This window comes from Vanessa cardui, chromosome 20, assembly GCF_905220365.1.
Source record: "Vanessa cardui chromosome 20, ilVanCard2.1, whole genome shotgun sequence".
Lineage (NCBI taxonomy): Eukaryota > Metazoa > Arthropoda > Insecta > Lepidoptera > Nymphalidae > Vanessa > Vanessa cardui.
Genome location: NC_061142.1, coordinates 9,715,322 through 9,729,748, shown reverse-complemented (window position 1 = coordinate 9,729,748; position 14,427 = coordinate 9,715,322). Strand labels below are relative to the sequence as shown.

The 14,427-nt window shown below is 33.2% G+C and overlaps 1 protein-coding gene across 1 annotated transcript; it reads right to left on the bottom strand.

Annotated features, from left to right (window-relative positions):
- Positions 1-340: 340 nt before the first annotated feature.
- On the bottom strand, positions 341-14,408 carry LOC124538295. The gene is made up of 8 exons (XM_047115308.1): positions 14,063-14,408; positions 13,438-13,737; positions 13,080-13,277; positions 8,359-13,009; positions 7,497-7,620; positions 4,239-4,417; positions 3,158-3,274; positions 341-639 (listed from the first exon to the last, which is right to left on the bottom strand). The coding sequence occupies exons 1-8, from the start codon at positions 14,240-14,242 to the stop codon at positions 494-496; spliced, it is 5,895 nt and encodes a 1,964-aa protein (XP_046971264.1). The 5' UTR covers positions 14,243-14,408; the 3' UTR covers positions 341-493.
- Between the last annotated feature and the right edge of the window lie 19 nt (positions 14,409-14,427).

The following is a 14,427-nucleotide window of genomic DNA, read 5'->3' as shown; positions in this document are numbered from 1 at the left end:
TCCTAGCTTTATTTATTGTGGTAGTCAGTGTAAGAAAACCTTCGTCAGTTTTCAAATTTCCTTTATCAAGTCTTAAGCTTTTGAATCTAAACATCTAATCATTGCGATATGTAATCCACGATTGATAAAGCAGATTATCGCTCACAAACACTCCAAAATAGATCTTAAGGTGACGAACGTTTTCGTACCCCAACTCCACAAGCCCATGGTAACTTTTAAATTACGACTCATAATCAATTCCACTATCAGTAACAAACCGATTTGTTTGACGAACATGATAACCTGTCAGATTTATGAATGCATATTTTATATATTTATTTACTGTTAATATTTATGATACTGTTATGAAAACAAAGATCACTAATTAATTATTATTTTTTGGTTATGTAAACATTAAAAAGAATACAAATATAAGTTGCGCAATCAATCAATCGACTGTGACACTTACTATCAACAGAATAGAGGACAAAATTGCTTGATTTATTTTAACATATTACACAACAGCGCTACTGGCCATCTGGTTGACGCCGCACGTTCCGTCGCCCCGATACACGCGGTAGTAACCCTGCTCACCCCATGACTTACCCCATGAATTCTTTATTATCCAGTAGGGCAAAGTTTTGTGGAACAGCGGATAATCTAAAAAAAACATATAAATTTGATATGACGCTATAGAAATATATTTTTGGTATATCTACTTATATTTGGTAGGTAGATACCACCTACTCAGCACATATCACACCACTAGCTGTTACCCGCAGCTGTGCTCGCGTAGACAATATGAATATTAAGCAAATTAACTTAGAATATTACATTGATGTAAGGGCAAATAAAAAATGGCCCATGTCCTTTCTCAGACTCTAGAGTATTTGTGTACGAAAATTCATTTCAATCGGTCCAGTAGTTTTGACGTGAAAGCGAGACAGACAAGAGTTATTTTCGCATTTATAATAGCAGTACGGATCAAACAACAATAATTAGAATTGTTTTGTTCCGGTTCGACAGGTTCCACTTATTCCAAGTGGCACAGTCACTTCAGACACAAGGGATATAACGTCTTAACACCCAAGTGATGGAATAATACAAAAACTCTCCTCACAATCAATACTTTATCTCTCCTGAAGTGGTTCACAATAACTGATACAAGATTGATTATTTTGCTCGATCCTTCCAATCCGAATTTTCGATTAAAGTAAGAATGACCATTTCTAGGCTTACTCCTAATATTTAATGTTTACACGCCCCTCCTCCGACTGTAGCAACGTCCGGTTTCGATCCATTTTAAAAACAATTTAGTTTAGTCAAAACCGGATGTTGACAACCAACGCAAATTGTAACAACTATTTAAATCGAATTATTTATGCTGATAATACTTTAATACATTAAAACAATAAAATATGATCATATTAAAATAAATATGCTAACACAAGGTATGCATTGAATAGGCTATTTGACAATGCGAAAAATAAATTGTGAATTATTGTAATCCAATGATGTTGTAGTAACCAGATATGTTATTAACGCGCAAAAAGTGAAGATTAGAAAACGTCCTAAATGGGACGTTTGCCTTCAGTTGATTTACGTAGTAATACGTTATAATACATCATAATTATGCAGTAATAAGTCTTGCTTAATTAAAACATCTAGTTATCCCTTTTACTTATTGTTTTTATCAAGCTAACTTTTTAAATTTTAACGAAATGTAAAAATAAACTAAAATGAACGGTCCCCGGCGCGGCACACTTTTTTCTGTTGTTTAGTATGGATATAACACATCTGTTTATTAGAATATCATTGTTGTAATCACTATATATTATGAGTTTAAAAACGGTTATTTACTAACGAAACTTGAAAATAATAATTAATTTATTCAAAAAGCAATAAATAAAAATGCATTTTTTCAAACGTTCGTCACGTGACACAAAACGCTCCTGATTGGCCGGGCTTATGATGAAGTCACTTTGTTGTAATTTTGTAAACCTTACTTTTCTACTATATGTACCACAGATTAAATTACAGTAAAGTGACGTCACCGACCACTTTTCAGAGCCATATTGTCCAAGTAGCGTTTCCGCGCGTTATTTAAATATGGAATTTTTAATATGATATTTTTCGGCAAATATGTACTAGAAATAAAAAAATCAACTCTTGCTGGGTTCCTTAACCTCTACTAAATAATATAAAATGGATTTTAAAAACCAGTCAAATAGCCTATTGGTAACGTAGGGAGTAAATAATTCTTAAAACGTCAAAGTCTATGGTGACCACTTACCACAAGCTGGACCTGCCCTACTTGTACGCATGTAGATATGGTATTGTACAAATGTATTCATTAAAAATAATTATATATCTCTATAATAATATAATAAAATAACTAACTTTAATAGTAAAACAATTTTTGGATAGAATTTCTTCTACACGCCTTACAGTAGAGTCAACTGGTAGAAATCGTCTCGTAAGCATAAAGTACTTCGTTCAGGCTACATTTCCTTCATTCTTATAATATATACGGTTTTATAAATTGTTTAAACATATTTTATCTTATTTATTTAATTTACAAGGCATTTATTTATTAATGATTCTCAGTCATTGTTAATTTATTGCATTGTATCTGTATTAATTCCAATCGAATGTCAAATCAAATCAAAATAAACTTTATTCAAGTAGGCTTTTACAAGCACTTTTGAATCATCATTTTACAATTAAGTGAAGCTACCACCTGTTCGGAAAGTAGATTCTACCGAAAAGAACCGGCAAGAAACTCAGTAGTTACTCTTTTTCAACATTTAAAAAATACAAAGTCAAGTTAATTAAATACAATTATTTAAATTAATATATCCCGCTTGGAAGTCAACAGGTATTAACTCCACGCTTTGTTATCGTCTATAAAATCTTATATCGAGTAATGTGCCTTTATTACTCGATATAAGATTTTATATACGTATAAATAAAAATACGTATTTTTCACAAACGATTTGAATTTACGAACGATTTGAATTTACGAGACGGCAAAGTTAAAAATGTCTGCGGAATTTTATTATAGAAACGGATACCTTGCCCCAAGAAAGATTTATTTAAAAATGTCTGCGTATTTGTCCCGTGACACACCGTTATTCTAGTTTCACATATTTGGCACTAACAAAAATGTTTTGTTTACCTTTAACGCCGTATCCTACAATGAGGACACCGTGATCCAAATTCGTAGGACTGCAAAGGACCTTCCACGGGTGAGAAACGCCACCCACGTAGAACTGCATCGCGTTCGCATTGATACCTTAAAACAAAAAACAATATAATAATAATTCAGAGTTATATTCGTTTCACAATCCACACACGAATTCACAATCACCCCTAGGTAGTCAAAAAACAATCTAAAATGTTCTATAAACACCCTTTAGTCATCTTATCTTTAATTTATCTTAATATAACTTACCATTTTCAAAATATAAATAAGATTATTAAGACTAAATTAATAAATAAGTCATACTATTCATCAAAAGAGTACTTTTTGGAAAGAAGCGCCTGGAGTTAGGCGCGGGTTTCATCATAGGACACTAATTACTGTAAATAACAGCATTGTAAATTTGTTTATATGAAAATAACAACTATGAGAGTTTCTTGCCGGTTTCTTCTTAGAGGCTAAGAAGAAACCGGCAAGAAACGGCTTTCCGAAAAAGTAACAGTAACAGCCTGTAAATTACCCACTGCTGGGCTAAGGCCTCCTCTCTCATTAAGGAGAGGAGTTTGGAACATATTCCACCACGCTGTTCCAATGAGGGTTGGTGGAATGCACATGTGGCAGAATTTCGATGAAACTAGACACATGAAGGTTTCCTCACGATATTTTCCTTCACCACCGAGCTCGAGATGAATTATAAACACAAATTAAGCACATATATATAGTGGTGCTTGCCTGGATTTGAACCCGAAATCATCGATTAAGATGCACGCGTTCTAACCACTGGGACATCATGGCTCTTCTTCTGCTTTCCGAAACGTTATTAGTATTTAATTATTGACGATTCAAAAACGCTTCATTGTGAAGTTTATTTGAATAAAATTTAATTGATTTGATTTAAGATCAAAAGGTCATATTAACTGTTCAGTAAATAACGTGCATGTAAAGTCAAATTAGTTCATCCCTTTCTCCATTACAATACGACAATGATACAAATTACATTGATAATTTTTCTTAGGTAAACAATGTTTTTGTAGGTGTAGGTTGGAAATAGACTCACCGATGGAAATAGGGCCGTTCTGTACGAGCCACTTTGCCATGTCAGTTTCGTTGGACGTTATGTTGACGGCGCTTGTGATCTTTACTTTGGAAAGTGTTTTGTTGAAAGCGCACTTGTCGTTTTCACCTTCATATGGATAGTCGTTCTCTGTTTCTAAGCCGCCGAGTTGTTCTATCGCTCTGTAAATAATATAACACATGATATATATTAGGTAATGTGTACAAAAATTTTAAATAGTCAATGTACTTGCGTATTTTATTTCCAATTCATGTATATTACTGTGAATATTGCTATCAAAAATAAAATCGCCCAAGTTGTAGGTCACATATGGTCATCTTTTATTCTAAGTTTTTCTTGAAATTTGTATGTGTTGCCAAAATTCGAGAGTGGATTCGAATTTCGTATGGTATTATATTTGAACGTATTCAAGCTAACAATATTCTTTAACCAAATCACCGCAATCTCGATAGTAGGTACAAGGTGGGATCAAATAGGAAGTAGATTTACCAAAGCTAAATAAAGCATGGAGAACACGATTATTTTAGCATGAAGATAACGCCTATATCAATGAAATTCTAATAAACAGATATGTTATACCCATACTAAACAACAGAAAAAAGTGTGCCGCGCCGGGGACGGTTTATTTTAAATTTCGTTACAAGTAAAAAGGAGTAGCTTGATAAAAAACTTTAAGTAAAAGGGATAACTAGATGTTTTAATTACGCAAAACGTATTACTACATAATTATGATGTGTTATAACGTATTACTGGCATAATTATGATGAAAACGAAAGGCAAACGTCCTAATTAGGACGTTTTCCAGTCTTCACTTTTTGCGCGTTAATGACATATCTGTTTACTAGAACATCATTGGCCTATATTATATAAAATTCGATCTTAAAAGTCAAGTTTTTAATATTAAAATATAACCTTCGAATTTCGAAATTCGAAAAGTGACGTCACCGGTGCTTCGCCCCTTGCGTATCAAAGTATACCAATCAGCTTCGGCTTTTTAAAAATCATATACGTTACAAGCGCGTCAAAATACATATAACGCATAGCAAAATTAAGATCAATCGGAGGTATGGGCAAAAAAAAGTTTCCTAAGAGTTCCTAATCCTTGCGTTTGTTGGTCATATGTCAGTATTAACTTCTAGTCATAATGATTTGGAACAAACATTCAGAAGCCACTTTAAACAATATCGAGAAACACGAACAATAAAATAATTACGAATGTCATTATGCCCAAATGCGTTGAAATTGAAATCAATTAGAATTCATTTAAAAAACAATTAGTAGATTATTTATTATATGAAGATTTTTTTCATAATTAAAATATCTAAGGTGAAATTGAAACGATAATAGCGTATATAATGCATTTATCAAAAATGGCCATTCAGTTACATCCGCAGCGGATGCCAAGTCGATGTTATCATATTTTAAAATCTTCATTTCGACGGACGTAATTGAATTCTTGCAATTAATCAAACAGAATCGTTTGCTACTTTGTAAATAAAATTAATCACGTTGTTTTACACTCGGCGTCGTTCATTGTTTAATAATAACGTGTGAATTGACGACATTTTTAATGCATTGTTTATTAAAAAACAGGAAAACAATTGAATAATAACGCAATACATCTATAATTATAAAATCGTTTGCTCTGACCGACTATGTACTTAGGATCATATCCACTAAGACTAAAAGAGCTAAAATTTTTATAATAATAGGTTTTATAACGTAGCCATCCCTTAAGAAAGGATTTAATTCAGAAGGAAAGTGGATTCATATGAACCACTAAATAATAAAATATTAATTAGAAGGTGACTGTCGTATTTCGTAAGACATGTAAAACCAGTCCCAAGTTTATTCTCTCCGAATAAAATTCACCATTTACATATTATCGCCCCATATATCGCACTATATTGTACATGTATTATACATAGAAACCTTTCGCTAGTATCACTCTTATCTTTTTAAAAAAGCCGCATCAAAATCCGTTGCAATTTTTTTAAAGATCTAAGCATACATAGGGACAAACAGCGGTAAACGTTTTTGTATTATACTACGTAAGGACATTTAAAAATCAATTTAAAAAAACCATTTCATGTCGAATCGCTAAAATTAAACTGATACGTTTCAAATTGTCGATTAAAATATGATTTAGACTATAAAATTGCTCAAAACAACTTTCGGAATAATGATTTTTGTAACAAAAATAATCAAAATTTTTTTTTTTAATAAATGCCATAAATACATTACCGCAATCCTTATTTCTATACGTTGGGTTACAGAGATTTATTGGGTTAATTTGTAGTTGTTCTCAAAAATATTCCAATAAATTTTTTATGCGTTGCAATAAATACTTTTTCGTTATGTAAATAATTCTCAATTTCGTTTCGTATTAATATTAGGTTAGAAATCTTAAGTGTCAACAACATCTGTACAAAGATTGAACTTAATCGTCAATAATATACAAACTAGGAATTCAATTTATAATTAATTTATAATTATGAACTTTACTGGGTCAAAGTATTTGATAATGTTTGCAATTATTTGCACTTAACACGTTTCAATCATTTCAAGGATTATATTTAAAAATAGAACGTTATTAACATTCAACTTCACGAAAGTTATTCGAAACTAATTTAGTAAAAAAAATAAGATTTATTCGTCAGAATTTTAAGCAGATAATATCACTAGATACCAATGTCAAGACCTAGGCCAATAGGCTATTTGACTGGTTTTTAGAATCCATTTTATATTATTTAGTAGAGTTTAAGGAACCCAGTAAAAGTTGATTTTTTTATTCCTACTTAGTACATATTTGCCAAAAAATATCTTATTAAAAATCCATATTTAAATAACGCGCGAAAAACGGGGTCGGTGACATCACTTTGCTGTATTTTAATATATGTAAACATATAGTAGAAAAGCAAGGTTTACAAGAAAGTGACTTCATCATAAGCCCGGCCAATCAGGAGCGTTTTGTGTCACGTGACAAACGTTTGAAAAATGCATTTTTATTTATTGATTTCTAAATAAATTAAGTATTACTTTCAACTTTCGTTTGTAAATAACCATTTTTAAACTCATAATATACAGTAATTACAATAATTCACAATTTATTTTTCGCACTGTCAAATAGCCTATTCAGAAACCTTAGCTGTTAGTAAAAGCTCTTTACGACCAATTGGAAATTATAAACCTGGATACCGTAGGCACAACAGTTACAAGGCATATCAGTATTTATTTTACCTATAAGCATTGTCTGGGAGACCGCCATTGCACCCGTCGTCCAACTTGTCACAATCCACGAGCTCCTGCTCCGACAGCGACACCAATTCGCCTGTTTGAATCTTCCATTGACCTTCTATATTACCTGCAAGTCGAAATAGTCTATTTACTTGGTGGTAACGATTTGTCCAAACCTTTCTGGGTATATCATCAAACATCAATCAACAGCCTGTACATTTGCCACTTCTAAGCAAAGGCCTCCCCTCCCTTTGAGGAGAAGGATTGAAGCTAATTCCACAACACTGCTCCAATGCGGGTTGGTGGAGTACACATGTGGCAGAATTTCTATGAAATTAGCCACATGAAGGTTTCCTCACGATGTTTTCCTTCACCATCGAGCACGAGACGAATTATAAACACAAATTAAACACATGAATATTCAGTGGTGCCTGCCTGGGACCCGCAATCATCGGTTAAGATGCACGCGTTCTTACTACTGGGCCATCTCGGATCTTCTGGGTAAGTCTGGTACCAACTACTCCTTATGTATTTCATCGCCAACACTTAGCATTGTTGCGTTCCATTTTGAAAGCTGAATGAACCAACTTCAGCGTGTCGGTGATATGAGGCAAGCTTAATATGTCTGTGTTTGTCTATGGGCTGTGATGACCACGTACTTATGTGACCCTTTGGCTCCCCCATTTATTACTAAAACATATAAATACCATCATACTATTGCAATACGATCAGTGAATAAGGATAAATGACAGAAATATCGAATTAAAATTCTAAAAGTCGGTTTGAATGAATATTAGTAGACATTATGTGACGAAATGTACCGAAAATATTAGTTGACACTAAAGTTTAGTTATAAAAGATTTACCTGTTACACTAAATGCCCAGCAACTGCCACATGAACCCTGGTCTTTGACTTCAGTGACTGCATTGTACTGCCTCCAATCAAACAATGTTGGAAGATGCACCTGAGGGATCTCAGCCTTTCTCATTGGTATTTGGTTATGGTCTCGAAGACTCGGTTTCAATCCCATAAACTTCTGGGCAAACTCCTCGTAAGTCAAATCGGCAAATCTTGTAACAGCATATCTAGCTGTTCCCCTTTCATGAATGTTGAAATCATGAATCTTCTTCACATTTTCTTTAAATATACTGAACCTTTTAAGCATTTCGTTGTGATCATTTACATAATCGGGCGTGTATGTAGCCAGAAAATCGGAAAACAAATGTTCCGCTTGTATATTTCGATACAATTCAGTTGTAGCGCCGTCTTGATAATCGCAGGATACGCGATATATAGGCGGACGGTCAGTCCAAGTTCGCAACCAAACATTTACTCGACAAAATTTATTTAAGCCCATATTATTGACCACCTTGCAGTTATCTCGAATGCTTAACGCCATGCAGTCGGTATACCCAACTTCGATCTTCATTCGATAATGGAGACCGGCTATTTCTTGTTTTTCTAATGAATATACTCTAACGACTTTCTGTCTTCTTGGACTTGGGTACTTCGCCTCAATGTGCTTCACAGCCTCGTTGGCTAATTGCATAGCAGTCTCGGTACTCTCAAACTCGACGTGCGCTTCAAGAGGAGTTTCGTCATCAACACAACTAACATCGATCTGCCTACCATTTTCCAACCAAAGTCGCTCCCAGACGTGCGAAATGCAATGTCGTCTGGGTAAATGTTCTATGAATTCACATGAAGTGATATTTTCTACCCATTCGTATTTTAGACAATTTGTGTAACCCACGTCGAAATCTATAGTAGTAAGCTTGCCTGTAGTAATTTTGTTCGAAATGCTGTTGATTTGCATAACTCTTTGTTTATATTTATTTATTGAAGACATTTCTAGTTTTTCTAATGACTCTTTTACAAAATTTTGTATAGTTTTATCATCACTAGTGATATTCTTTAATTCTAAGGATCGCTTATATCGATACTTTTTCTGCTCTGAACATTTCGTAGACATTTTCCCAATTTTTTTACTATTCGGTTTCATCCACACGTATGAGGTACATGTCTTCGAAATTCTAGATACATCTACAAAGCACTCATCGGGGTCACGATCTAAATCTACGTGTTTTGAACAATTTAAAGTATAAACTACGAACGTCACTTTAGTGGGGTTGTAAGAATCTAAGCTAGGTACAACGTGCGGGTCGCCCTTATTAATCAATTTGTTATGAACCTGAGGTGACGCTTCTAACTCTCTTAGAGATCGTTTTATTATATCTGGTACTGAAAGGCCTGTAACTTTTTTGAATTCGGCCTCATCATCACACACTACATCAATGGTCTCCACGTCCAATTCATCGTCCGGCGATGTTCGTAAGTTGACAAGGCACATCCTGTGATACATTCCCGACAATTCTTCACAGTTTTCCAAGCGCACTTCATCTTGATGACGTAAACAGAAAGTATATGCAGTTTCTATATACATTTTTACCGTATTTACGATCCCACTCTGGCTTTGAATAGAATGAATAGTGATAAGCTTTTGCAAATTATTTGTGTCCGATTTATCATTAATTTTATTTATAGCACGATCCGCGTAGTAGTACATGGTGTCCTCGTCAATATTATTTTCACCTGAATGTATTTGCCTCTTTGTTCTTTTATCGTTATCAATCAAATCGTCCGTTTTAACATTCTTAGTATAAACTTTCTTACAACTTACTTTTATTTCCTTCTCTGATTTTAACCATGGTCTGTTCCAAACTTCAGATTCGCAGCGTAGCACGGTTTGAGGTTTCAGTAAACTGCATTCGTCGATTACATTTGGGCCATCAGCGAGTAAGCATTTTGTTGGTGATATAGAAAATTCTAACTTTGTGAGAACACCCTCTACGATTTGTTCGGTTACATGATGTATTTTAACAATCTTATGTTGATACTTCGTGTTGCTTAATTGTTGATATTTTTCTAGGGATAGATCAGCTAGTTGTTTGTACTCTTCACTGCCTATATCTTTTTCTTTCGGAGCTCCCAACCGGATACTGCGTTTTTCTCTATTATTTTTTTCATTGTCATCATCATCATCTTCATAGCTAAAATAGTCATTGCAATGTACATCGATTTCCTTGCTTCCTTTCCAAGGTCGATCCCAAATTTTCGAATGACAGGTAAGTATGTTATTTGTTTTACATTCAGATTTTCTTTTTCTGCATGAAGCAGGCGTAGCTATAAAATCTATTTTATATATTATTCCCGAAACAATTTGCTCAACTACCCGTTTTACTGTTATATCATGTTTAGTTTTTGTTTTTTGAATACGTTGATATTTATTTAGTGACTCTTCAGCCAGTAATTTGTATTTTTCACTATTTACATTTTTTTTCGATGGAGCTCCTGTTAACGCTCGTTTACGTCTTACATTTTGCTTGTTTTCACTTTTTTCCCTATAAGTATGAACATTCTCTAAATCTTTTCTAGAATTCAAAGCGCCAACGTCAGCAGGTATATACCGTTTCATTCTAGATTTACTCCCTAAATCTTCACAATATACTTTATAATTAGTGTCATTCAACCATGGACGTTTCCATATCTCTGAATGACAAATATGTTTTTCGTTTTGGTTATTTTTATTTATTATTTGAAAATGCATTTTAATTAACAATCCAGATACAACTTGCTTTGTAACATTATGAACTTTAACAACTTCATACCCATTATTAATGCCTTCGTTCTGCAAAAAACTTTTCAACGATAAATTAGCTAACATTTGATATTCTGGGTCATTTGGATCAGTGTCCTTAACTCCTCCAAGATTTATCGATCTTTTCTTTAAAGATCTATGACTATCTTTGTCTATAGGTTCATCACATTTGACCTTCATTTGTCTGCCATCTTCTAACCAAGGGCGATCCCATATTTGTGCCTGACACTTTCGTAGTGGTTCATTATCTAATAATTCACAAGTTTTGAGATCAACTTTATAATCATTAGCGCATTTTGTGTAACCCACAGCAAACTTTACTTCGGTCAACAATCCTCCTATAAGTTGGGTTGTCACAGAATTAATTTCTACAACCTTTTGCTTATTGTTTCTATTTGAATTAACGTCTAAATATTGCAAGGCATCTTGCACCATTCCATATACTTTTGGATCATGTAAGTCTTGTATATCATTTGATTGTCTCTTTTTAGTAAATCTGCCATCAATAGGCCTTTGATTACATACATGTGTCATTTTTTTCTCTTTTAACCAGTGTCTCTCATGTACTGTTATCTCGCATATATTGGAATCCATACTTTGTATCACTGTGCAATTTTTCCTCTTCCCATAGGGAATTGTTTTATTACAATCTGTATATACAAGGTGTAGGATGAATTTTGTAAGTCTACCCGAAACTTGTTGTGTATTAGCTTCTAATATTTCTTCGATTTTCATTGCATTTGGATTCGATGACTCTTTTTCGATTTTATTTAATGAATCCTGAGTAAGTTTCAATAAAACAGGATCATTTAATGGAATACTTTCTGGTTTGCTGAATTGATTTTTTCTCTTTTTTTCGTCGTGACAAAACGCACTTAAAATTTGAGGTGGATTTTGTTCAAAAACTTCAATCACACCATTGCAAATTTTAGTTAACTCATTGTTACTCTCGCACTCTGCTTTATCGCAGGGAATTGCAACACGCGCTTGAATATAAAAGAAATGTTGGTAATTTTCGTATTCTTCTTCTGCAGTAATTACTTCTTTAAGGATTCTTGTTTTGATTGATAAGTCCATTTCATTAATGTAATCTACCATATCCTGTGCTAGATTATATAAATAATGTGCATTATTGACATTATCCTTGATCTTATGGATTTTTTCAGCAAGTGACATAATTTTTAAATCATGATTGTAGCTTCTTTTATTTCTTATAATATCATAGTGATTACCATCAAAGCCAGCAGAGTTGAAAAAATTTATTAACTCATCAATAGCTTTTTTCTTGTCTTGGTTTAAATAACTAGGCTTTTCTCGATTCTCGGGTGGCTTCTGTTGAGCTGAATTGCCATCGTAATGTCTCACTGTCTCCATATCAGAAACAGTATTTGCACTCTCATCACCTGAGTTTTGTGATTTTAATGTTTCACTGATATCACTTACAGTTGTTTCATCAAATTTATTATAAGGAATTATTTGTTCTTCTAAATTTTTCATTTCACTCTCAGTAAGAGTTTTCTCTTGTTGGGGCTGTGCCTGTGCATCACTGATATGAATCTCTTTAAGGATTTCACCTTCAGATTTTCCATTGTCATTATTTTGTGCAGGTTGTTGTTCACCATTATCATTGTTATTGTCATTATTCGGTATATATTCACCCTCATCTCCAAATATCCATTCCTCTGTACAGTTATTTGATAGAATAGTCCTGTATTTAGAACCGTCACTCGTTCTTATCCAACTTTTTTCTAGTATAGTTACCTTGCATGGTTTAATTTCGATACATTCATCTGTAGGTGGTGAGCATTTATTGACACCAACTTGAAGTGTTAAGATATATCTGACACCATTCACAGGCTGAAATAAAATATAATAGTGAATATATCTGCATTGATAATTATTATAGAAGATAATATTTTTAACTTACTTGCACTTGTCTTTCCACATCAAGCACAGAGTCGAGTGAGTGTTTGACACTAGGTTCATGTTTATCTAACTGCTTGATAGCAAGAACAGCCAGGTCATTGACTCCAGGTGCTTGAATGTTTACATGACTTGAGCATCCTATGCAGGAGCTACCATACTGTTTTCTAGGTATTGCTATAAACTGCTCACCGGATGTAATCTATTAACAAAAAAAATGTTGTGATATTTGATTAATTTTGTTATCCAATTTATATAAAAGAACAACATGAATCAAACGACTTTGTATTAGAAATAATTAATAATTAAACCAAATTACGTAAAAATTTTCAGTTTAAAATATTTGTAGTGAAATATTTTACCCCAATATTTGATTGGACTTCATTATCCAAATGCACAGGTTCATGGGCAGTGACTAGTTCCGTTTGAGTAGTTTGATCAATATCCTGCTGATCAACGTCTTGCTGACCAACTTCACTAGACTTTTGCTGTGTTATCTGATCACTGTTTTCACAGTGATACTCGTTATTCTGTACACTTATGCCAGCTTCATTCAAGTCTTGTATGGTTGCTGAACATTTTAAGTATCTCGATGAATCTAAGTCATGATTATCTGTGGCTTTCAAATTGATTTCAATATAATAACTTTCACTAGCATCATTCTAGAACAAAACAATTTTTATGTATGTGAGTTTGTCGGACTCATAAGAAATGTTTTCTAGCTGGTTTTAATAACACTTTATTTTTCTAAAGCAATTATAAATATATTTTGTTGGAAACAATTAGCACATCATTCATATAATCAAGGTTACAAGAAGTTATTTGACTCAGAATATTGTAATACATTAATATTCTGATATCGTTTTAAATTAACATCGTACAATTTTATTTTATATAACAAATGAGCATACGATAATTTAACCAGGGGTCTTCCTTATGATAACCTTAGGCAACTTAAAAAAACGTATTGTCTTTTGTATGGCTTACCGTTTTATGCGCTTTAATAATAGCACCATCTTCGTAAGTATATGGCTGATTTGGTAAGTTATTTAAGTAATCTACAAATCCATTTAAAAATTTATCCCTTCTCTCGAAGTCTAATTCAGCTAAACAAGCAGATAAAAGACAGCACACATTTAACGTGAACGCAAATTTTAACCACCGCATGACGCTATTATTCAGGCGATATCATAGCTGAACACACAAAAACAGAATGAAGAAAAGACTATGACACTACGACTTATTTAAAATAGTGAATGATTCAACAAAACAGCAGTGATTACTGATCAAAACAAGTAATACGTATGTTGTGTATATATGTATGTTGGTTATTGTTGAGTGTTGACAATGTT